At 34.8% G+C, this 26,962-nt stretch overlaps 2 protein-coding genes across 2 annotated transcripts in view; one reads left to right on the forward strand and one right to left on the reverse strand.

The window, feature by feature from the left end:
* The window catches only part of LOC145243660 (dynein regulatory complex subunit 4-like), a 40,663-nt gene extending 19,130 nt beyond the window's left edge, over window positions 1-21,533 (reverse strand). Inside the window, exons 1-4 of the mRNA XM_080106710.1 lie at window positions 20,959-21,533; window positions 14,750-14,854; window positions 6,233-6,430; window positions 1,075-1,281 (exon numbers count right to left, since the gene is read on the reverse strand). Coding sequence (XP_079962836.1) covers window positions 1,075-1,281; window positions 6,233-6,430; window positions 14,750-14,854; window positions 20,959-20,961 — 513 coding nt within the window. The 5' untranslated portion in view covers window positions 20,962-21,533. The remainder of the gene's footprint in view (window positions 1-1,074; window positions 1,282-6,232; window positions 6,431-14,749; window positions 14,855-20,958) is intronic.
* A 3,675-nt stretch (window positions 21,534-25,208) lies between these two features.
* LOC145243667 (isovaleryl-CoA dehydrogenase, mitochondrial-like) overlaps window positions 25,209-26,962 on the forward strand; it is a 191,075-nt gene continuing 189,321 nt past the window's right edge. Inside the window, exon 1 of the mRNA XM_080106714.1 lies at window positions 25,209-25,444. Within this exon, the coding sequence (XP_079962840.1) occupies window positions 25,310-25,444 (135 nt within the window). The 5' untranslated portion in view covers window positions 25,209-25,309. The remainder of the gene's footprint in view (window positions 25,445-26,962) is intronic.

Below are 26,962 nucleotides of genomic sequence, written 5' to 3' on the forward strand. Positions count from 1 at the left end.
TAGATGTTTTGCATAAATGGAGATGCCTTGATATTATTGTAGCTTTTTTTGTTAAAACTGCAAAAGTATTTATCTAAGCTAGCAGGGACACCCGGCGAAGCCCGGTCAAAAAATACGCTTAAATATGATATTTTAATTTATGCAGATTTCGTATATATTATTATAGAGTCAATTTTCAATCGATTCTTATATATTATAAAGTTGCGTTTTTAGAAATAAAAAAATATATCCATATGTCTTGGGTGCATCAGCTTGAATTGAAACTGAAATCAAAACTTATGAAGAAAATTATATATATATATATATATATATATATATTGAGTTCCTTCAGTTATAATAGCAGCTGAAACGAAAACTTGTGACGAATTCTTTGTAAAATCTATATATCTATAAAAGTGAACGTGTCTGTGTGTCTGTCTGTGCACATTTCCCTACGCAATAACTGTCAATTTTTAGTCTACAGACTCGAAATGTGATATACAGGGTACTAAGATTTGGGAAAATCTTTCTGATCAGTTTTCAGCCAGAAATTTGGCTGTTAAGGAGTCAAAGTTCAACGATTTGACGTTTGAGAACTCTACCAAAGTTCTCCGACAATTTTGAGTCTAAACACTTGAAATTTTAGATATAGGTTCCTTGGACATGGATCTAACTTAATAACTTGATTTGAGCCCAAAACAATAAATTTTAAGGGGTCATAATAGGGGTCAAATTTTTAAAAATTGCCCTTTTTTTTTTTCTTTTTTTTTTTTTTGCTCAGCATACAACTCCAAACACCCGGACAATGCCGGGCACCCATGCTAGTTACTTATAAAAACAATAGATGACTTGAGTGTCATCAGCTATAATTGAAACCAAAACTTATGGTTCTTGGCAAAATTATTTATTACAAGAAATGGAAGGTCATAACAATTAAATAACAATCACTCGGAAGAAAAAAGATGTAAGCGTGAAACACAAAATAAAACACGTTATCATTAATATATAAATAAATATAGATAATATTTTGATGAAATTTATATTACTCTATTAGCAAAAAAAAAAATCAATAAATATAAATCAAATGTTATTTACCAATTTGAGAGTTTTGATTGTATCTTCATGAGACAGTTCCTTTTCTTTGAGTTCTACTTTGAGATTCCGTTTGTCTTTGCGTAGATCCATCTCGTTAGTCCGGTTGCCATCTTCAGCCAATTTCAATGCCACTATGCCTTCCGCTTTCAACTGGGCAATGTTGTTCTGGTGTTCATACATCAAATGTTTCACTTTTTGTTTGTATACCTGTAAAATAAGAGAAAAAGCATAAAAGCAGAGGACAGAATACAGTGCCAGTGCTAGAGGCTCAACACTATCCTCCCCATCTAAAGTCTAACCCTTTCTCACAGTGATGGGTATGGTGGTAACATAGTAGTGTTACAGAGTTATGATAAGAATCCAGGAGGAGATAGCATTGTGACTCATTAAGTAAGAAATACTCGTAGTACTTATGCAAAATAAGGACTGTGTTATCATTGGAATTTTCTGGGCAGTTTACGTAAAATATCGAAAGCTGTTGAAACATTGAGCCAATGAAATCGCAGAAGTCAACAACATTTATTTGCTATCATCAGTTTATTATATTTTTAAAAAAATACTAAATATTTATCTTGATTTGAAAAAAAAAAAAGTAATAAAAAACAAAAAAAAATCATAAAAACATTAAAAAAATATTTTTGTTTATTATCAGGTGTTTGTTATTAAAAAGAGAAATATTTATTCATGAAACTGACCTCAAAGTCAGTGTTTTTTTTAAATTTGAATTTTCTTAAAGTTGGATAAAAATTGCTGCAGAATTATGACAAAGTGAAATGATAAAATCGTCGCCCTAAAGAAAACAACACTACAGTATTATCTTAAAACTTTTATTGAAAAAATCACTTCAGATAACTTGATTATGTAGTAGGGAAGATATCTATTCAATGTAGCCACCTTCAGCTCCAATCACCGCACCGATACGGGTCCAGAACTGGGAGCATGCTTTTTCCACAAGCACCGGTAGGAGATTGGCAAATACTCGGCAAATAATAGTGATCGGGCTGGCTTTGGTGTTGTGAGAGATCATGTTGATGATACTCCCGACATTTGATCAAACGAAGTAGTCCAGCGGGTTAAAATCGAAGGAGGAGGGGGAGCAGTGAGAGAAGGGTACAAGGTCGTAGCGCTCCTTCTGAAACCAAGCTTCTTTGAACTTGTGGGCCAGCACAAAGTCCCGCTGCCACACCCAGGGTCTACCAGTGGCCACCTAATTGCATCAGAGGATCACCACACTCTTCAGCACATCCAGGTACATTTTGGTGTTGACTTTCAAGCCGACTTCGAAGATGTGAGATGGCATGATGTGGCCCTCACTTGAAACCACACCAAAGATCATAATCATAGCAGGAAACTTTATCTCCATCACCCTGAGCACGTCCCTGTTATTTGTGGCAATCCTGCGATGAATTTTGAGGGTGCTGGTAATGTTCCTTAAATTGGTAGAGAACAGGAGTTGTACGAGTGCATCTCCGATCTCACTCGTTAAACATGGTGTCATTTTCAAACATGATAGAAGGCTCCTATCACTCTTAGGATTTGTACCAACTAGTAGATGATCTGCAATAAAAAAGGGCAACGGGTTTTCATCAAACAGAAATGGAATCATGTCGTCTTTTCTAGGGCGACAATTTTATCGTTCCACCTTGTAATTGTATTTGCTTTGTAATAACAAAACAAAAATATTGTCTTCATTTTTCATTTAATTTTACATTCAATCATCTTTGAAATAACAATAGTGTAAAAGTGAGTGTAGAGTAAAGCAGCAAGATGTTTATTCACATTACATTAGAACTCCAGGCTACGGCATTAAAAATCAGTAAAAAAATATAGTACATTATATAATTGTTATTATTGGCAACCTTCTGTTTCTTGAGACAATGGCATTCTGCACCTAGTTTGGTTTACTACAGCGTCTGCTGTGGCTAAATAGTCCAACTTTAGATTTGCAGCTACGTTGGCAGATGTTGCAGTTATTATCAGGGGTAGAAATGGTGGAAGTAGCAGGGGTGAACTGTATCCTCTCTCATCTGTAGGTTCTCTTTTCTTCACATTGTCTTTCTTATTTTCTGCTAATTTGATGTCATTCTTGACATTTGCTCACCAGGCTGCGCGATCGGGTGATTCTGACTAGAGATCTTGTGACTGAATGCAAGAACTCTTCAAGTTTCTGTTGCAAGTGTCCTTATAGCGCAGAATTGGTTGTCTGATTGGCCGTGTTCCAGAGACCAGTTCGCTGTATTGGATGTACAGATGTACAGTATATAATGCACATGTATATAATCAAATAACATTATAAATAACACCAAAGGCAGAGCAAATACCGTAACCAGGAGCCGGAAAAACAGTGTATTCCACATCGTAACCTGAAATCCCAGGGTTCTACTGAACATTTAATTTTTTTCATGTTGATACAGTTGAAGCAAGAAAGAAATTCCAAAAGCAATCTACCAGAGGTAAAAAGTAAGCAAAATGTTGAACATAAAGAATTGTGACTATATGAGTTTCCTATTAGACTAGGTACTCTATATTTATGGCCTTGTGTCATACTAAGATGCATTTTATTAATATGCATACACAAATAGTTAGCTTGGTCGCCCACTGCTGATATCGCTGATGATCAAAACTTAGATAAAGCATGTTTGTAAAAAATGTCAGGTCATCTAAATCTGCTTATGAAGGTCAAGTTTAATTGAAAAAGACAAATTAAAGGATTGGTTGGCCAATACTGATAATGTTCATAAGAAAAATTAAGGAAATTTGCATAAAAAAAGTGGTGGCCCAGTTAAGATGTAGTTGATATATTCTATAGCCACAGTCGACAGAACAAAAGAGAAGGGGTAATAGAAACGAAAGTTTGATCATATTCAGAATAGCACCTGAGAGTTCATTCTTCAAACTCCTTGGCTTAACATTCACAGGCAACAATGCATTATATTGCCAAAGCTGCTGCAAAGAAGATAGGCTCCCTTTACTGTGTTAGAAAATTACATCAGAGATTATCCTACATCTTTACAAAATCACAATTCTCTTGGAATAGACATTTTTGAAGCCATGATGATCTCAGGAAGTACTTGAAATTTGTGTATTCATTACGGACTGTTATTCTCATCTTCATAGTTCATTTCGGCCAACTCATCCTCTGGCTTTTTTCAGGTGGTTAACCGCGACGGGATAGGAATGCATAAGTTCAGTCATCATAACAGTGCAGCTTACAAACCTCTCTGATCCATTTAGGTGGAATAAAAAATTGGGGGTATTACTTTTGATAGTATGAGAGAGTGAGGCTTTACAGATGCCTTTATTCAGAGGTTGCCTGATCATGTCTGACAACTTCTATGAGTTTCTTCTCAAATGGAGAAAATGAATATTTCTAAGCTTATGGCTCGAGTGAGATCTATTTTGAAAGATGACCGAGATGAACCTACATTTATTATGGCAGCCAGTGCACATTGTTATAACAATGGAACTACTATCAAAGGGAGCTAACTCATTTTCTGTTTCAGACAGATTTATCTTCTTTTTACCTCTGTTATATGAGCTCTTGCATGGAGATGCAAGAACAAAATGAACAGAGGCTGGCAGGTGCCAATGAAAGGATGACTTTGAATCAGGGTAAACTAAGATGGGGAAAGATTACTTTCTGTCTATGATAGTTGCGACACACAAACTCAAGTAATATCGGACTACGACTGATAGATGGAATTTGTAATAATTATATGTCGTCTCCTTGTAAATAAAATATCTATGTCAACTCAGCTGTGAGTATCAACATTACTTCAACTACTTTCTCTTATACATGTACTACACACATATTCATCTTTGTACATAATCTTCTGCAAGGCATTAATAGTTATATGCCAACACATCATTCCAAACACACGCTAAGGAAGGTCAGATGAAGAAAGCCAGGATACAGTGTTTTGAAGGAGATGGAATCAACCAATTAGCCAGGGATTGAAAACTGGAGACCCTTAATCTTAATGGAGAATTGGTGCAGGTTGCTTCTGATGTGAAGGGTTTGGTCACATTTCTCTGGAAAAAGAGTTAGCGGATGATATGTAACATGGTCAATACATGTAACCATGGACCCATGTGTTGCATGCAGCGATAGTCGCAAAGGAACAAAAACAAAAGGAAAGAAATTTGATTCACCTTTTGTTTTAATTGAAATAAAAGGCATTTATTCATGGTACTTTCCAAAATAATTCATTGCATCTTGTTTAAAAAGTTTCTTGGTTCATCTTGTCCGTCATGTACTTAACAAAACCCTGCTGTCTTAACACAGGTTTAAAAGTCTCTCCTACGACCACAGGGTCACATGTCCATCTTACGCTGGCACATACTTTTCTTTTGGTCCTCACCACGTTTTAGTTTCATATATTTTTCAAAGCACTCAGATGTCACCAAGGCAGCTAAATTAGTATCAACTTTAAAGAGTCCAACTTTTCATATAGTGTTACTATTCCATCTTCACCATTAAATGTTTTTGGATCCATCACTAGAATTGCTTTCTGTGCCTTTCCAGTTAAAGACAAAAACATAGTAGGAGCCCTTCTCGCATTTTCAGCACGAGTGGCCATTTTCAATAATCTCAAATCCTTCCTCCAAGAATCATACTTTTTTATGGATCCAGTGTAAGTCGAGTAGACATTTTTGAAGTCATGATGGTGTCAGGAAGTATTTGAAAGTTCTTGAAAAAAATCAACTATGCTTAGCACACAAAGGTTTTCTTGATATAATGTAAAAATGATCGACATGAATTTTAGAATAGGATGTAGAATTGCCTTTCATCCTTCATAATGTAATTTAGAATTAAACCTAGGAATATAGTTATATCTTTTGCATTATTTGATTAATTGAATCATTGAAAAAAATAATGATACAAATGCTTTGAATATTCACCACTTTTTTTATATTTGGAAACTCTTATAAGTTGACAACACAGTTGGAAATGGGGAGGCGTACATGTTAATAAAATCAAAAAGAAAAACCAAACTCTGATCTACAAAGATTCATTGTTTAAAGCATTTCTACATCTACTTTTCCCCGTAAGCGTTTAACACATATTCCATTATGCATATAGCCGATGCTGCAATCACACAAATCATCAGATAAATATTGGAGAGAGAGAAAAAGAGATGTAATAAGTGTAACAAACCTTTATTTCAATTTGATGTCTTTCTTCAGCTTCTTCCATTTCTCGATCTTTGTTTCGAAGTTGTGCCTGCAAATCTACAAGTTTCTGTTGGGTGATATCCCAAAATGAGTGCACGCGATCCCGTTCCAATTGATGGAAATTCCTCTCCTTCCTTTCACGGTCCAGTTGTTCCCGTAATCGGAGTACATGATCTTCCAACTAGGCAAGATTTTAAAAAAGAAAAAGAAAAATTATATTTATAAAAGAAATCTCACATCATATTTATGCATAAGGTAAAAAGAATACCCATCCCAAGACAGGTAAAATTAATTCCATGAAAAAAAAACAAAAAAACAGATATGCATCACTTTTCTGTCCCCTTATAAAGATTAGAATTAATATATAATGACAATGAAATTGAACTCTATTGTGATACTATAAAGTGGACCTGAGTCACTAAGTGCTGAGGGGGGAGTGCAATAGACAAAGGAATAGGAAGTGTCTTACAATAAACAAAGAGATGGGAAGTAGCAAACAATGAATCTGTAGGTATTTTTAGATCGAGCCTTTTTGATTTGACAATGACAATAGAAACCTACAGAACAGATAACACAGGGAATGGAAGCTTCTGGTAGCCGGGGTGGAGGGACTTCAGATACCGACGCAGAGAAGACAGTTGACATCGAGCTGCCGTTTGCGATGGATGGGAGCTGATAGCGACAACGGTTGGACAGTTTGTAAAGTTGACTGTGAAACAGAAATAGAGATGAATTGCGACTGACAGACGAACGTGACATCAATAGAACGGGGAGAAGACACACACACTCACAAGTCCAACCGTCAAATATATGTGAAACATTTGTGTCTGTGTTGTTCCTGTTGGCTTTACTCGATTCTTTTACTTTGTGGACCCACGTGTGTTCCCATCATCAGTTGCCAGCAAGAAAATGACGATCCAGCTATAAGATGAATAGTTGAACAATAAAATTCACGACACGATGTTGAGAGTCGGCGATCTGTCGGGGGCCACACACGTGTGAGCACACTATGTCTAAAATCCTTATTGCAATTTTTGATCAAAATCCATCACATAATTTTGTTTTCATAAAATATCTAAAATTTAAGCCAATAATCTAAAAAGGAACTAAAATTGCTTACATTAAATCACTTTAATTATTGTTAAAATCTACAAAACTATTGCAAATATAAGAAAAATAGTGAGATAATAATTAAAGAAAACACAAATAAACCCATCCTCCAACATAGACCCCTACTACCATGTCTCCTTCTCCAACATCAGGGGTGTACGTTCTAATCTTCCAGAGGTTGAAACCCAATTACAGGAGACAAAACCTGACATATTCTTTCTAAGTGAAACTGGAATAGGGCCGACCACCTGCCTAGCTGAGTTCATAATTAAAGGATACTCTATCTTAACATCTAAATCTGACCCCCAAGATCACCACGGGCATGGAATATGCGCCTACATTAAAGATGGCTTCCCGTGTGGCAAGGATATCTCCAGAGAAGATCCTAATCTACCTTATATGTGCTTCCGGGTTGCACTTGCTTACACCACCGCATTTATATTTACCCTCTATCGCCCCCATAACAGCGGAGTTACTGTCTTTAAGAGTATATCAGAGAAAATTGACCACATCCTGTCTGCTCATCCCTCGGCTAACATTCACATTTGTGGTGACTTCAATGTTCATAATGTGGAATGGCTGAGCCACTCAAATAAGACTGATGATGAGGGGAGGTTCTGTCATGATTTTGCCATTGCCTATGACCTCACTCAGATTGTTCACGAGCCCACCCGTGTGCCCAATACTACCGGTCAGTACGCAAGCCTTCTAAACCTTTTTCTATCCACTTCCCCTGAGCTATGCTCATGTTCCGTTCTATCTCCTCTGGGATCTTCCAACCACTGCATTGTATCAGTTAAGATAAAAATGAAATATGATAAATCTACAGACGTACCTCTCCACTGTACTGTATACCGATACTCTATGGTGGACTGGGATAGCTTCCGTACATTCATATCTGATCTACCTCTCCATTCCATGTTTAAAAAGGATGTGTCCTCTATAGTATCAGACCTGACTGAATGGTTAATTGTAGGCATAGACCAATTCATACCATTCCAAAAATTAAAGTTACATTAGAACTTTATTACATTGTTATGTCAATAAGGATGAGGGTGATTATAATAAGTGAAAGGGAAGTGAGGAGGGAAACCTCTTTAGGTCATGGCATTTCAAAGCTAAATACTTCTCGTCAGACGAGGAGAAAAAAAATCAGCATTATACAAGAATAGAGGCAAGGAAGACAACCTTAAATAAACTTGACATAAAGAAAAAAGAAAACAATCATTTTAAAATTTGGAGGGGGGATCAGTTTCCTATATAAATTTGATGCAAAATGAGCATTTTCAGGCTATTCTGATTTTTTAAAGAATATTAACTAAATTTTTTCTCACTAACCCCAAGTCCAAGTGGTAAGGTCATAAAACCATGCGCAATTACTTAAAAAAGTAGCCCCCCCTCCTTCACAAAAGAAAAAGTTAATAAATAGAGAGAATTTATCTTGCATAGAAAACTAACTGCTAACTGCTCTAAAACATTAGAATTTCTTGGGAAGAGGAGCTCATTTTATGTTAACTTTATATTTGAAACTGATTCTTCACTCTAAATTCTTAAATAATTCATTTTATATTTAATTTCTGGCACTTCTACACTAATAGAACAGAATTCGCCAATTCTCCAATACTATTGCTACACTATCCCTTTGATTACTGTACACACAATAACCCTTATCCCTGAGTGGCCATTAGGCCTTGATAAGTGGTGAACTCCATGTAAAAAAAAAAAATTTCGCATGAAAACAATATACTATTGCCTACGTATTCCTCATATTTTTAAGATGATTATATATATATATATATATATATATATTTTTAAAATTCAATTTTCACCCCAAACAAGGCACAGTGCCACTTTGAAGTAGGGGGCTACTATCAGGACATAAGCTGCAGGAGCATTATGAAGGGAGATGAGTAGAAAGATGTTTGTTCACATTACACTTGAACTTCTGCATATCAGTACAGTTGGGAAAGCAAAATCCCGAAAGGGAGTTCCAAAGACCTGCAGTTCTGGGGAAGAAACTATTGGAGTAAAAGGCTTTCTTGCACCTAGGGATCTCTTCTGTAAAGGGGTGAGACTTAGTTGCTTGTCGGGAGTAGAGGAGAGAACAGGCAGAGGGATGCAATATCTCATTGATGGGACAGAGGCTGAAGCCTAGATGACAGTTCAGGACCTATCAGGTTGGTGACTCTCTTTTGAACCCTGTCCAGGAGTGAGAGACAAGCAGCAGATGCACCAGCCCAGATGTGACAACAGTACTCCATACATGGGCGAATGGTGGCCTTATAGCGGTACAGGATACTTTCAGGCATAAGTAGTTTTCTAGCACGGTAGAGGGAGGCAACCTTCTTTGCAGCAGCCTTGGCAATGCTCTCAATGTAGCTATTCCAGTTCATTAGGTGCTGAACTAGGGCTTGATTAACTAAGGACTCAAATATTTTGGCGAAAAGCGGAGGAGGCTAATGGGGCGATAATTTAGTGGGTCAGTTCTTTCACCAGAATTCTTGAATACTGATACCACAGAAGCGGTTTTCCAGCAGTCGGGAAAGCAAGATTCGTTAAGGCATTTATTGTAAAGTTTGGAGAGAACTGGAGCAACCTCGGGAGAGCATTTTTTTTAATAGCACAGCCGGGATGAGATCTGGTCCACATGCTTTTGAGGTGTCTAGGTTCTTTATAATACTATGTACCTGAGAAGGGGTGATTTTCAAATCGTCTAGTGTGGCATCTGTCCGCAAAGGAAAGTCAGGGAGGGAGTGGTGTGCCGGGTTCAGTGTGGAGTTTGAGGCAAACCGACTGGCAAGCAAACTAGCCTTGTCAGTTATCGTGCAAGCAACCTCATGATTGTTTGATAGTGGGGGAATCGTTGACTGCCCATTACTTACTATGCTGTTGTAGATTTTCCAAAAATCACGGGTTCCTAATTTCTGTGCTTCGATGTGTTTTTTGGTGGTTTCAGATTAATCTGGCTTAGCTGTCTATCACTCTCTTACAATTATTTCTAGCTTCTATATACTTCTGTTTTGTTTGTTATATCCAAAAATTACAAAAATCGATAAGGTAGAAAATCATTTATTAAAGAAAATAGAAAATAGAATTTCAAGAAAATGATCGTATTTGCAGGAGAGTTCAAAAGAGAGGTTATTTTCCGTTTTGATTTAAACAAGATGGCCGCAATTTTTAACCTGCTAACACAATTAAAGTTGTTTTTTAATAATTCAGTAATATTCAGGTAATTGTGACTGCATAGTTTGGAAGCTAACATTGTAATTTATTAGAATTGACAAAAAAAAATCAGTTGAAACCCTCTATATATATAAAAGACAAAATGGTCGTGCGCATTTTTGTCGGCTGCGCACATTTTTATATGTCCAGCAAAGGCTTTATTCGGGGGGGGGGTCTCGAGAGGGTTACTATTTCTTAGTACTTTTTATATACTTCCTAGATCATAATATCTATGATTTGCGAAGGGATGTCGTATCTACATTTATTTTGATTGACGTTTATAAAATTACCACTATTCCGCCCTCTTGTGTATTTGTTTCGCTTTTTCGTATAAAATCGAAAATGGATCAAAATAAACGTGATTCACTGGCCTTTGTGACCAGCACAACTTAAAAGACAATCAGCTTTGATCACAGTGGGGAATACCCTTCATATCAGACAATTGCTATTCGTTAAGACACTGCCAACTCCCCCTCCCCGCTCTTGGGGGTAGCTAGAAGCTGAAAGCTTAACTGGCTTACAGCGTGATTTCATTTCTACGCCTGCATGAACTCATTCACTTAACTTTCACTTTCTGCATGTCAGCTTTTCAATCGCTAAATTTGAACACTTTTTAATCCTTTCCCTTCGTGGCTTAGCGGTAAAATGTCATGTTTTCTTTCACTTTCTTTTCTGCCTTTGCGTCCAGGCTTTGGGTTCAAACCTGCCTGGCTACTACAACACAAACACCCAGGCACCCCGCTAGTCTCTATATATAAAAGGCAAAATGGCCACACGCATTTATGTATGTCCAGCAAACGCTTTTTTCGCGGGGGCTCTCTCGACCACGTTACTATGTTTTACAACTTTTTATATACTCCCTAGATTGTAATATCTATGATTTGCGAACACACGTCATCTCTACATTTATTTTGATTGACTTTTATAAAATTCATGCTATTCCATCCTCTCACGTGTTTGTTCAGCTTTTTCGTGTAAAAACGAAACTAATCAAAAGCAAAGCCGTCAGCAGCCTTTCATGCCGGGACATCTTGAAAGCAATTAACTTTGATCAATGTGGGGAAAACCCTTCATATCAGACAATTGCTATTCATTTGAGAGTTTCCCTTTTTTGGGAGAACTTGGTTTCCCCAACATCGTAAGGAAACAAATGAAACTGCGGAAAGCTGAACTGGCCTTCAGCTAACGTTCATTTCTGCACCTGCGTATTCACTTAGCAAGTCAACTTTTTGATTAACATTGCTAAATCTCAACGCTTTTCACTTACTATGGCTTCGTAGTGTAGTGGTAAAATGTCACGTTTTCTTTCACTTTCTTTTCCGCCTTCGATTCGTCATGGGTTCAAGCCTCCCTCCCTACTAACACTGTTTTTTTCTTTTACAGCTCTAAACACCCAGAAAACGCCAGGTACCCCTGTTAGTCTATATATATAAAAGGCAAAACCACTGCGCACGTTTTTGTATACCCAAGGCGTTTTTTGCCAGGATTCTCAACGAGTTTATATTTATTTAGAACTCTCCTTATACTCCCTAGATTATAATATTTATTTAGAACTTTTTATATACTCCCTAGATTATAATATTTATTTAGAACTTTTTATATACTCCCTAGATTATAATTTCTCCGATTCGAAAGTATACGTCGTCTCTACATTTATTTTGATTCACTTTTAAAAAATTCCCTCTATTCCGTTGTTTTGCGTGTTTGTTTGTCTTTTTCGTATAAATAAAGAGAAACTAATAGAAGCAAAGTTGATTCGCTGGCCTTCTTGCCGTGACGTCCAGAAAGGCAATTAGCTTTGATCAATGTGGGGGAAACCCTTCATATCAGACAATTGCTATTCATTTGGACACTACCAGAGCTCCCCCTTTTTGGAAGGAGCTGGTTTTCCCCAACATCATGGGGAAACAAATAAATAAAATGGCAAGTCAACTTTTTTATTGATATCGCTAAATTTGAATGCTTTTCGCTTCCTCTTGCGTCATAACATAGCGGTAAGATGTCAGGTTTTCTTTCACTTTCCTTTCCGCCTTCGCGTCACAGGTTTGAGCCTACTAACAAATTTTTCTTTTTTCACACATCTACAAACACCCGGACAATGCTGGGCACCCACGTTAGTCTATTATATAAAGGGCAAAATGGGCGCAAGCGTTCGTGTATGTCCACGAAAGGCTTTTTAAATCGGGCTACTTTCATCGGTTAGATTCCGCAAGAAGTTTTCATATACTTTCCAGATCATAATATCTCGCATTCGCAAACGGACATCGTCTACCTTTTTTTGATCGAGTTAACCAAAATTTCCACCGTGCCATCATCTTGGCTGTTTGTTTGTCGTTTTCGTATAAATAAAGCAAAACTACTCGAACGCAAATGCCTGGCCTTCGGGCCGAGTAGTATCTGTTGTGTAATTGGTCCTTGTAGGGGGAACACTTCATACTGAGACAATTATTATTTATTTGGATATTGCCAGTGCCCCCTTTTTGGGGGAGCTGGTTTTCCCCCCACATTAAAAACAACCTCGGGTCTAATTTGCTTTCATGGCAGGTTTAAAAGCAACGCTATTTCTGCAAGTCATCTTTTGATTTTGACTGACTACGTTAAATTTGAACGCTTTACATTTCCGGTCGCATCATGGAGTAGCTGTAAGACATCAGATTTTCTTTCACTTTCTTTTCCGTGTTTGGATCACGGGTTCGAGCCTGCCTGCCCTCTACCATTTTTTTTTCTTTGCTCAACACACACCTAAAAACACCCAGGCAACGCCGGGCACCCAGACTAGTTGTGTTTTTTTTTATCTGAAAACTCCATTTATCGACTACAACATTTCATTCTAATAATGTAGAAGCACCTAATTTTTTTTATAATTTTCTATGATATCACTTTTTCTGGACATAAATACTTTTATCTCATTTTTAAACATTTTTGTGGTACTTTGCAAATACTGCATTCGGTTTGCAAAGTTTGCAAATACTGCATTCTGTTTGCAAAGTTTACAAATACTGCAATAATACAATGCTTGTTTACTTTTTTCACAATTCGCGGTTATAACGTTTTGTCATGAAAAATGATAAGATATTATCATAGCTCTGCACTCTATGTTAATCCACTCTCAAAGAAAAATGCAATTTTTCATGATTAGGCAATTACATGTGAACAACCTGAAAAACTTGATGGTAAAACTAAGATAAAACAAAAAAGTAATTTCTCATACAAATTTAACATAAAATGATCTCCACTTTCGAACCAGACAGTGTTTTAAAAAAGATGTAATCAATTTTATTTGTTTCGAATTATGGTCATGTAAATGTTTCTGATCAAGCTTTAGTATAAAATGTAGGTGCTTCTTCATTATTAGAGTGAAATTCGAAAATCGAACTATTGAATTTCAAGTAAAACCAATAGTATCCACTTAACTGTCATGTTGCAGTAATAAACATATCCAAAAATTATGAAAAACGATTAGAAAATTTGAAACAGTATTCAGCGGACATTGTCCAAGATTTCAGAAAATTATTATCTCCCTTGTTACAAGCTGAAGTGTTTTTTTTTTTTTTAGCAAAACTTAATTTTTGCTAATTGTCTTTGAGAACTATTTTCATTAATAATTGATTTTCTATTGTTTTCGTAATTTTTGCATATGTTTATTACTGTGACTTAACAATTAAGTAGATACTATTGATTTTACTTGAAATTCAAGATTTCGATTTTCGAATTTTGAAGAAGCACCCAAAATATGTCATTGTTAAAAGTCATAAAATACACACACATTGCACGGCTGTCAAGTTTTATCTCTGTCCTTTTTGAAATGAGCTTTGATGAAAATATTCCCGACCCACCTGACTAGCAGTAAAATCACACCCATTCATGTAAAAGTCAGGAAGATTTTCAACTCTGATAGCTTCTTTCTTTGGACTGCTTGTCTTTGGAATTCCTTCTCTGATTCCCCTTTCTTCGACTGTATAAACATGAAGAAATTTAAATGTAATGTGAATAAACTGCTGCCCAGCTCCCCATCCAGGTTGTTCCTCCAAAACTATCACAGTAAACCCTTATGCTTCAGCTGCAAGGAGTCTTGTTCATGGTGAATAAAAAAAATACAACAACTGCACACAGAGAAACATTCATGTGTGCACAACACAAAAATTAATAGAAACCCGTGAGAACATACTTGCTCTTTTGTCATTTCTTCTGTGGCAACGTTGTCAATAACAACCGGACTTTTTCCTTCTTTACCTCCAGATTTCCCTTTTTTTCCTCCTTTCTTTTTAGGTGGCTGTAAAGTACAGAGAATGAAAACAATAAAATAATGACAATGTATATAATAAATGTGAACGTACATGTGTCCGGCCCAATTCAATACTCACACATGCAAATTTATATTTATGAGCAAAAAAGAAAAAAAGAAGAGGGGAAACTTAATGTTAATAATAACTGATTATAGTACTAAAGATAAGAAAGAATAATAATGCATGCAAATTCAATTTTTGTAAGCAAAGAAAGGGAAACTTAATCTTCATAATAACTGATAATAATAAAAAAAGAAAAAATAATCACATATGCAAATCTATTTAATGAACAAGGAAGGTAGGTTTAATCGTAATAATAGCTGATAATAATAATAAAAAGAGGGAACAATCGTGCATATAAATTTAATTTTATGAGCAAAGGAATGTTTAATCTTAATAATCCATCTATCTTCTATAAATATAAAAGCGAAAATGTTTGTGTGTGTGTGTGTGTGTGTGTGTGTGTGTGTGTGTGCACGTTTTCGTGTATGTCCAAGAAAGGCTTCTTTCCGAGAACCGATCGGTCGCCTCACAACAACTTTTTATATCGCGCCTAAATGATAATATCTATGAGTTAACAACCGAGGTCGCCTGTCTATTTAATTTGCCCGACTTTGAAAAGATAAATATTCAACAATTTTCGATCGCCGCATGTGTATTAACCTTTTTTGTATAATAATAAAAGCGAAACGGAGCTTGGTGCGATCGCCGGGAACATCCAAAACCAATCAGCTTTGATCAATGTGGAGTTTCTCCTTATATCAGACAATTGCTATTCAATTTGAACAATCCCCTTTTTATGGGGAGCTGGTCCCCCCCCAACATCTTGGGGAAACAAAAAAATAAAAAAAGCATTCTCGCAGTAAATAAAAACTGCCCTGCAGTCAAAGTTGACCTCATTAAGTCATTATAACGGGCAGCTGCCAATTCTAAATACTTAAATAAATTCAAACGTGTTTTCATTTTTCATTAGTATTTCGTGGTGGCCCAGGGGTTAACGTCGCATGTTTTTTTTTTTTTCACACTTTAATTTCCAACTTTGCCTTAAGGGTTCGGGTTCGATCTTTCTTTTTTTTTTATTTTAACCCCCCCCCCCCCGACAAAAACACCCGGGTGACCACAAACCTCCAAACACCCGGGCAACGTCGGGTATCCCCCCCTCCGCTAGTCTATATATAGAAAAGGCAAAATGTGTGTGAGCATTTTATGTACGTCTCGCAAAGGCTTTTTTTGACGGCATTTTCGATGGGCTTACTATGTCTTAGAACTTTTTATATACCGTCTAAATAATAATATCTACAATTTGCGTGTCATGTCTAGATTTATTTATATCGACTTTTATAAGATTCGCGCTATTTCGCTGTGTCGCCTGTTTGTTCGGCTTTTTAGTATAAATACGGTAAAACTAAATTCAAACGGTTCGTGTTTTTGGCTTTTGCGCCGAAATGTCCAGAAAGCAATCGGCTTTTGATTAATGTGGAGTTTCTCCTTATATCAGACAATTGCTATTCGATTTGGACAATCCCCTTTAAATGGGGAGCTGCTTTCACCCCCACCATCATCTTAGGGAAGCAAAAACTAAAAATACTGCCACGTCATTGTAACACTCTCATTTAGCGGCTACCTGTCAATCAAACCTCTTTGACTTGCTTTACAAACCTTAACTTAACATGCAAATCAATTTCTCTCACTCGTGGCCGAGATGGTTAAGTGGTTGGCTTTTGTTTCCACCGCTGCGTCAAGGCTTCCAGGTTCATTCCCACCTCCCGACCCAAACTTCTTTTTTTTTTTTTTTTTTTTTTTCTTGTTTACACCCAGGAAACGTTTTTTTCCTTTTAATTTAAACAGGGTTATTACTTCGCTTATTCTTTAGTTTATCCCCCCCCCCCCATACACACAGCGTTGTTATCTTAAGATTGCAGGTTTGATCCGACATTACCATATGCCATTTTTTTTTTTTTTCGATTTTTTTAACATCGTTTTTTTATAATATTTAAACAGGGTTATTACTTACCCCCCCCCCCCACACACACCTACAAACACCCGGGCAACGCAGGGTAGTCCCCACTACTGTATCTATAAAAGTGAAAATGTGTGTGTGTGAGGACACTTCTCAACCTACATGCTCCATGAATTTTTTGTCTACAAACTTGCAATGCAGTAAAGCCTTGTTTCAAGTTTGTGAATTATGTGCAAACCGGGGCTCTGTGTCATCCATCCATCCAGCGCGGCCGTAGCCGAGATTGAAATCACTACACAAATTTGTAGTGTAATTCAAATCTAGTCGGCAGCTGAATACTTAATGCTTCACCAGGGCTATCAAGGGTGGTTTTTGTTGTGACGTCATCACTAGATGGGGTGCCTACCACAACATAAGAGAGTCCCATCTACCCTCAAGAGAAGGATAGACCACGCCAGTTTCTCGACCTGGTATGCTGGTATGTATGTGTGGGATTAATTTCTCACATTATGCAATAAATAAGAAAAAATAGTTAATAAACTGCACATTTTGCAAAATATCAGAATGTCTTGTTGGCTTGTCAGGTTAAGACCAGGCTCACGATGCTTCCACAAATAGTGGTGACGAGGAGGCGCTTGTAAAATCAATACATGAAATAAAAGCTTTTTTTTTAAATTAAAGAAATCTGCAAAAACAATAAATTAATAACTTATTAGGAGGAGGAGACTCTTATTAAATAAGAGTATCCTCCTCTTCCTACCACTTCGAAAGCGAGCATGCCGATCTACGAATTCTAGATAGAATTACTGCAACACTAGGAGTATCAGAAGGCGCCATTGAAAACTTGAATAAACATCAGATTATATAGACTGTTTCTGTTTCGAAGCTTATAATCAATATGAAAATGTAATTTCAAACCGTTATTTTTTTTCAATAAAATGAGGAAAGACCAAATTTTAAAATAAAAGGTTTAATCGAAAAAATTTTTTTGTTTTTTCATCGGTTTTCTTAAAAAGAGATTTCACGAAATTCAACAAATTTTAACTGATACCAAAATCTATTAAATATATATAAATGCCAAAAAATCACTTACCTGTAAAAAAAAAAAAAATAAGCAGGGGCTGCTTCAATTCTCCATTTATAAGAATTGTCCATATCTATATTTTATATTCCATGTATTTTTTAAACAAAAGGATTTTTTAAAGCAAGGGTCCCAGAAAATCGCATTTTCGTAACTCGTTTTGTGCCATTAGCTTAAAGCGGTGCTGCTGCTAATTTGCAACTTATCAAATACGGATTCGTCAAAGGGACATAATTAATGTCTCTTTTTTATTGCGTGCTGTTAACCAAAATTAGTATTTTGGGGCCTCCGTATATAAATAAAGCACACATTCACTTATAAGTTTTTGCCGTTAAACAAAACATCCAGTCAACCGATTTTTTTTTTTTTAATGAAATACACGAGTTTTGGATTATTATATTTCCTTTCTACTATCAAGTGAATTTTTTTTTTTTTTTAATATCTAAAAAAAGAAAACATTGAATGAAATAGAAAAAAATTGTCGTCAGCATCCGGTATTTACTTGACGATATAAGCATAACATGAGCTTTCATTTAAAAAAAAAAATGAACATGGTTTTTAAAAAAAATGTTTTAGGCTTTGGGCTTTACAGGTAAATTTCCAAAAAAACACTTCTTTGTTTTTGTTTTAAATTAGAATATTTTACTTATTGATCTTTTATCTTCAATTTGTTATATATAAAACTAAATTAATTATTTAAATTTTAATAGACATTTCAAAATGGGGGGGGGGTAAAAAAAAACGTTTGTTTAAAATATTATATTCGGTTTATTGGAAAGAGCATGAAAATTTCACATTAACCCTGAAAATATCGTAAAAATTAAACCAATAGAAAAATTTTGACAGATTTTTAAAGTTTAAAAATTGAAAAACATTTCACTCGTAAAATTCAATTGATTTCATACGTATAAAAAAAAAAAAAAAAAATGGCTAGTTGAACGCGCACCGGCACTTTGTAAACACTTTTTTAAAAAAATAAAAAATAATATTTCTATTATTTTTTAAACAATTTTAATTGTTTATTTTGGAAGTATATTCCATACAGAAAATAAACAACCCACTTTAAAAAGAGAAATTACGAGTTTTTTATATTCCCCAAAAAATCAGAAACACCTACTGCAGTGCAACACTGCAACAGTGCAAACAACAGCTGACATTAAAAAATGAAAATATCGAAACAAGGTTATATTGTTTTGGACTGAAGATCTCTGAAAAAAAATTCACTTAATTTGATCGAGTCTTTTTTTTTGTTGTTGTTTTTTGTTTTTTTTTCCCCAGCGGAAAAACACGTTTTTATGACAGTGCGTTGAAGGTAGGCGGATTTTTTGAACACGCCATGGGGAGATAACCCAATTTAAAGCGTCGACACTCCCTCCCCATCTTTAATATTAGCTTTTCTTCCTAAAAATCAAACCTTTTACTCGTTATCATAACATTTATTTTTTTGTTGTAAAAAAAAAAAAAAAAAAAAAAAAAAAAAAAACTACTTAATCAAATTAAGTGAAATTTTTTCCGGAGAACTTCATCTGTTAATGGATTCATATAATATAACCTTTTTTTTTTTTTTTTAATATTTTCATTTTTTAATGTCTTGCTTAAACTGTACAAGTAGCAAATAAAGGGCTCTGCTATCTGACAGGAAAGAAATAGAAAGAGAGAACCCATTGTGTCATGTTGTAAATATGTGTCGGCGACTTGTGTGCGAAAAACAAAATAAATAACTTTTTCTTTCATCTAAAATGTCTGTGTCAAAGTTTTATTTATTTATTTATTTTGCAAGTCTCTAAATACAGCGTTTGGTCCATTTTAAAAGTAATAACAACGTTACACCGTTTGCAAAGTCGGTGCTAATACACTTCCGCGCTATTTTTAAAATTGTATTTCCAAGTTTAATGAAAGTTTTATGATATGTTTTTATTCAATTGTAAGATCAAAGTACAGAATAGGTACAAAACACCTGTTAAGAATGGCTTTTTAAATAATAACGTTATTATTTCATCACGGATCAATAAGTGCACTGCATACCGCAAAGTCAAACAAAACGTATTGTTAAAATTCGACAACCATTTTTGGAGCTAACCGCTTCATCGCTTCAATACAGTTACATTAACTATACCATAACTTGTTCCGGAATATCAAAAAAAAAAAAAAAAAGTCAACTTTAACATAATAGAAAACAACTCTACGGGCCATTTTGTAGTATAGCCAGCAAAATGAAAAAGTGGCAATATATATATATATATATATATATATATATATATATATATATAACAATTAAAGATTACCAAACGCAAGATAAGTTAATCTTCTACCTACCTGGATTGGATCAAGCATCGGAAATCAAACAAAACTGTTAGAACCCCACCTAATAAATGTCACTGTGACATTAAAAATAAAGGTATAGTAACGCCTGTAGGGTCATTTTGTTTAACTTTCAATTTTTGAGCGATTATCAAGACTCCGTAGATGACCAGCATGTGGCATTGTGGCAGCTATTTTGTTCTGATTCTAACTTAAGCGCTCAACAATAATCGATTTTGAAAATAAACGATTTAAAATAAGTTAAACCACACACACACGCGAACTTGGTTAAAATCAAGCCCCGTCTGTCTTTGTTTACATTCTTCGTCAGCTGATATTTGTGCTTGACGGTGAATACCCTCAAAAACTCACTTCTGATAAATGTTTACCAGTTTTAAAATATTGTGTTATTCTGACAAAAAAAAAAAAAAAAAAAAAAAAAAAAAAAAAAAAAAGCCAAGTTCGTTTGGATATTTTACAACTGGTAAAACATTAATCAATAGGGGCTTCGGCAAGCACAAATATCAGCTGATGAAGAATGTAAACAAAGATGGACGGAACTAATTTTAACAAAAAAAAAAAAAACTTCTCCAGAAGAGTAATTTTACTAATCTATCTTGCCTTTAGTAATATTTAATTGCTATATATTTAAATATTTGCTTTTTTATACCCTTTTTTCGTTTCGCTGTCTACAAAATACCCGTTTAAATGTCTGAAAATAAAATATTTAAGATCAAAACAAAACTCACCATGTTTAATGAATTTGTAAAAAGACAACTAAAACGGAGGTTTTAAAAACTAAATAAAAACAAAAAAAAGTGTCGAAAAGAAAGTTCGAATTATTTTCCGTATTTGATGTTGTTAGCAACAGTTGTGAAGCACGCTTTACGGCAGCGTCGTTAGCATCAACACATTCGTTTCATACATAGACGTCACAAGAGGCGAACAACATAAAGAAAATACGAATGATAAATAATCAAATTATAGTATAACTATATTTTTTTCGAGTATGTGCAAATCCACAAATCAATAAAAATTAAAAATTGGTTATCCTCAAGTTCCGCGTGTTTTTATTTACTTCGAGTTTCTATTGGACGTTCGTTCTGCTCTGCTTCACGGTGAATTCCTTAGACAAGTCCCTTCTGATTAATGTTTACCAGTTTTAAAATAATGTGTTCTGAAAAACAGCCAAGTTCGTTTGCTCTGGTAAACAAACATTAATCAGAAGAGACTTTCCAAGGCATTCATTATGAAGCAGAACGATCATTAGAAACCGGAAGTAAATAAAAATACGCGGAACTTGCGGATAAAAAGTCTCTATGATGATGTACCTGTACCCGCCTCGAAACGAAAATATCATATTCCAACAATCACTCAACAAGTATTTTGGGGGTGGGGGTCATTAGAGAGTCAACAAAAGACCAAATTTGGTCTTAAAAAGGCCAATCTGTCAAACCTTAGAAAGGCCAAATTTTAAAAATAATATGGCGGCCTCTCGATTGTCATACTCGTACATTTAGTCTAATAAAAAATATTCAAAAAAATATAAATAACTAAAAATGACATTTTGGGGCCTTAGAGTCTAATAATGTGTTTAATATGAAAATAAATAGTTTTTATAATTTTTTGTCTGTCAAATAATTTATGCTGCTAAACTACACATTTGCCTTTAAGCGATTATTGTGAAATCGAAATGGAATTATAAAGCTGATCTTGCAGGTTTGAATTATTGTTGAGTTATCAGCCTTTTTTTTTTTCCAGATGGCAACGCAAGACAATCTCTTTTTGCTTACTCATGCAATTTGATTTTCTTAATTAAAAAGAAATACTACGTCATTTTTTGGGATATGGCATTTTCGTTCCGTGACGGGTACTTACTAAAGTTGTTTTTTGTATTTATTACTATTATCTATATATTCATATGCTAATTTGCTTCGACCGTTATCATAGTGACCATCCCTTAAAATAATATAGAATATTCCAAATCACACCAACCGTTATTATAATAAATTCTTTTAGTATAAAAATGGAATATTCTAAAATGGCAAATAAACAATTGCCTCAAATAGATAAGTTATCGCCAGCCAATGTCTGGTGGGTGAGGATTGTCAGTCAGTGTTTGGTAAGTGCAGGTAACTATGCTAATAAGTTATTTCTTGCCTGCCAGTGTCTGGTGGGTACAGATCGCAATACTAATAAGTTATTTATCTCCAGCCAGTATATAGTGGGCACAGATCGCAAGTTATTTCTCGTCAGCCAGTGTCTGGTGAGCGCAGGTCTCAATACTAATCAGTTATTTATCGCCAGCTAGTGTCTTTCTTGAAATAAATAATTTTACCAAAAATTCTTCATCAGTTTTGGCCTCGGTTTCGATTAGGGCTGATGGCACTCAAATCATCTATTTTTCATAAATAATTTTACCAAGAATTCTTCATAAGTTTTGGTTTTGGTTTCGATTATAGCTGATGGCACTTCAATAATCTATTTTTTTTTATATAAATAATTTAAACAAGAATTCTTCTTACATTTTGGTTTTGGTTTCGATTATAGCTGAAGGAACTCAAGTTATATATATATATATATATATATATATATATATATATATATATATATAAGTTTCGGTTTCGGTTTAAGCTAATGCACCCAAATCATATTGATATATTTTTTATTTTTGAAATGGCAACTTTACATTATATAAAAATTGAAAGAACATTAACTCTATAATAATATATACAAAATCTGCAAGAATTAAAATAGTATATTTAAGCGTACTTCACCATCGGGCTATGCCGGGCATCCCTGCTAGCTAAGAAAAATACTTTTGCAGTTTTAACAAAAAAGCTTCTTCAGATGCTGCACTTCCATTTCTTGTTCTCTTTTGGTGGAGGAGCAGTCCTTCACGACTGAGACAATTTTTTTTATTTTTGTACCTTTTCTCCACGTTAAAAAACGACCCTGGTGTCTAACTCTGTCCCGTGGGGAGGCATTGTAAATTGGTACAATAATATCATAGTGTCTCCATTTACGCAGAACATCTACAGAATGCCAACATCAATATATTACATATGAATGACTCATTCATTGAATTAATCCTCTGTGGAATCTCCACAGCTCCTGCTAGTAATTATTATTATTATTATTATTATTATTGAGGTTGAACTTATTTTTATTAAGACTCGAGTGAAATATGATAGTTCAAAATAAAAGAAAAGAAAACATTAAAAAAAACACAGAAAATACACATAAAAAAACATTACAGGAAATGCACATAAAAAGCATTACAGAAAATAAGCGAGTAGAATTTTAATAAAGAATAAAATTAATTTATTATTTGTGGTGTCTGAACTGAGAATGATGTTACGTTAAGCCATCGTGGCGTAGAATATTATCTCTCTTTTGATATGAAAACACCAAGCTGTCTTAGCATTCGGAGTTCATTGACTCCCAAATATAATGTAAAATGATCCCCCATTTACCACCAACATTAAGTCCGAGTGGAAAGTTCATGAAGCCATACAAAAAGTATAAAAAAAAGGTGAAAGAAAGAAAAAAAATATTGTAAAATCGGCAAATATTTTAATCGTAAAACAATTTTTTTTTAATAATCAGGGTAGATTTTATTTTAATTTCAAAGTATTGCCATTGACTTGACTAGTTAATTTGAATCACACGATACAAAACCTTAATTATGATGGATGGTAGGCAATGGTGGGTACAAAACTTGTTTTTAACGCAACTAGGACAAAACGAGTAGGTAAACGAAAATGAATTGTTGGGAATTATTTCTCCGTTGTATTTCCTTTAAAATAATTCCAGTCGTCAATAATAATGTTTACATTGAACTCCTTACTAAAAATTGAAATAAATAGTTTGTGCTAGTAAAGTAGGTATTTACGGTAAATATGTAGTTTAGCGGCGTACATTATTTGACAGACAAAAAATTATAAAAACTATTTATTTTTTATATAAAACACATTATTAGACCCAAAGGCTGAAATAAAACCAGAAAAAATTTCATTTTTATACTTTTTTTTTCATAATTTTTTATTGGACTTAATGTACATGCCGCATTACTTTTAAAATTTGGCCTTTCTAACGTTTGACAGATTGGCCTTTTTAAGGCCAAATTTGGCTTTTTTTACGCTCTTTCACTACAAAAAAATATGTCGGTTAAAAACAGTTCATGAAAGAGCGTAAAAAGGCCAAATTTGACCTTAAAAAGGCCAATCTGTCAAACCTTAGAAAGGACAAATTTTAAAAGCAATATGGCCCCCTCGAATGCCGTACATTTAGTCTAATAAAACTGATGAAAAAATAATAAAAATAAAATTTTTTCTGGTTTTATTTCAGTCCTTTGGTATAATAATGTGTTTTATATAAAAATAAATAGTTTTATAATTTTTTATCCATCAAATAATTTACGCCGCTAAACTACACATTTACCGTATACTATTTACCTCTTTCCCACCACGGAGAAATGTAATGTGGGTCAGGATTAGCCAGATCACAAAAGAAAATGAACTCTGGCCTAAAATGCCTGAGCAACCCCATATACATTACCCGGTAGAAGCGTCATGACTCATGCGATTAGCAAGCATTAGTCCCTTCACAAACGGTGAGAAAGTAAAATCTGGGAGGGTAGACTTCTTAGGACTGCCCAGACCATAACTCAGCCCGCCATGCAAGGTCATCCCCTACTCAAAAATAGCCCCGACTGTTGAACTGGCTGTCAAGGACTTATTCTCGACTGAATGTATGAATGTACCTATTTACTATGCCTCCCCACGGGACAGAGTTAGACACCAGGGTCGTTTTTTAACGTGGAGAAAAGGTACAAAAATAAAAATTGTCTCAGTCGTGAAGGATTTCTCCTCCACCGAAAGAGAACAAAAAATAGAAGTGCAGCATCTGAAGAACAGATACTACACTTTGATCTTGTCCCGAAGGCCAAGAAGCTTACTCTGGCTATATCGGTAACTAACCTTTCACAGCAGAGTTACCTCCCTTTAGTTGTTTCACTCTTTTTAAACATTTAATTGACCTTAGGCAGGAGAAATAATCCTTTTTGGTGTTCCTGAGTCTGTCAATCAAGAAACAACAATGGCTCTCAGATTTTTCGCTTCGAATATCTGCCGTCGGGTGTTACCCATCGGACGACGATGTCACCTTCGACAAATGTCGGCTTATTACCCCATAAACGACGATCTCTTTGGACTTACGGACGAACAAAAACAGGTACGTACGTTGCATTTTATTTGTCATTTTTATTTCCATTTCACCTGAGAATTTAAAAAAAAAAAAAAAAAAAATTATTATCACGGACCAAGGAGCACAACTCGATTTGACAAGGCGCCGCAGAGTGTTCCTTTTTTTTTTTTCTCTCGAATTTCGACAATAATCTTCATTTTAGAAAAATATTTAATGTTTTGATGATAATACAGAACAAAGTCCGCCTGTTATGATTGGGCTTATAAATAATAATTAAATTATCTAGAAACCTAATTTTAACATGCGACAGGGCTTTGTTAACTATTCTGTACCAGGCCATCACGGAAATTTCAACTAAAATTTGGTTATCGCCCTTGCCCCGTGCTAATAAATTTTTACAAAAACAATAAAATTTTTCAAAGAAAGTTAAATTTGGCATTTGATTAACACTTTTATTTTATTTCATTTATTTACTTTTTTATTGATTGCTAAGAAAATTCGAATTTTATTTGCTGGTTTATTTTGGAAATTGCATAGGGGGAAAAGAGAGGAAAAAAAAACAAACCAAAAACACGTGGCCATGACCGACAGACAACATTGTTTCAGTAAAATCTAATGGTGAGTTACGAAAACAACCGAAAGGCGACCTTATCAAATTAAACGCTAGAGGATTCCCGAACAACAACAACAACAACAAAAAATGTACTCTAAATAGAATTTGAACCAAATAAAAACGACTTTTGTCGAAGCATTTTTTATGTAACCAGCCGAAATAAGCCGAATTGAACCGAACCGTCGGAAGCAATAATAATAATAATAATAATAATAATAACTCCCCTGAATACACTTTTATTTATGAAGAGGGATTCGTTTAGGTATTTTTTTAATTTATGTTGGTACTTCTGCACTTACAATACTGTGCTGAAATAATATTTCGAAAGCCATTCTTAACATGGGGAGAGTATTTTGTAACTATTCTGTGCTCCCACCTAACAATTTAATAATAAAAAGATATCATAACCTGGAAAAAAAAAAAAAAAAACTATTTAAAAATAGAGCTGTACAAAAATACATAAGCATCCTATATTATACTTTCACCTAACAATTTAATACATAAAACTTTAATTCAACTTGAAAATACTATTAAAAAATAGTGCGGTACAATAAGTGCATATGCACCAAAAAATTTTTAATCTTAGAAAAACATAAGTGTCTCAGTCGGCGACAAACAGTGAATTAGTACATAGTTTCGTAACAAGGCACAGTGTTACTTTGATGTAGGGGGCTATTATCGTGGACATAAGTTGCAAGGATACTATGTAGGGAGTTGAGCAGCAAGATGTCTGTTCACATTACACTTGAGCTTTTGCATGTCAATACAGTTGGGAAAGCAGAATTCCAGAAGGAAGTTCCAAAGTCCAGAGAAGAAACTATTAGGGTAGAAGGCTTTCTTACATTTAGGGATCTCTGCTGTGTAGGGGTGGGATTTTGCTGCTTGTCGGGTTTGTCGGGGGTATTTACATCAAGAGGATACAAGTGCTTGTA

The sequence above is a fragment of the Euprymna scolopes genome, chromosome 22 (genome assembly GCF_053919585.1).
Source record: "Euprymna scolopes isolate OS-2025 chromosome 22, ASM5391958v1, whole genome shotgun sequence".
Classification (NCBI taxonomy): Eukaryota; Metazoa; Mollusca; class Cephalopoda; order Sepiida; family Sepiolidae; genus Euprymna; species Euprymna scolopes.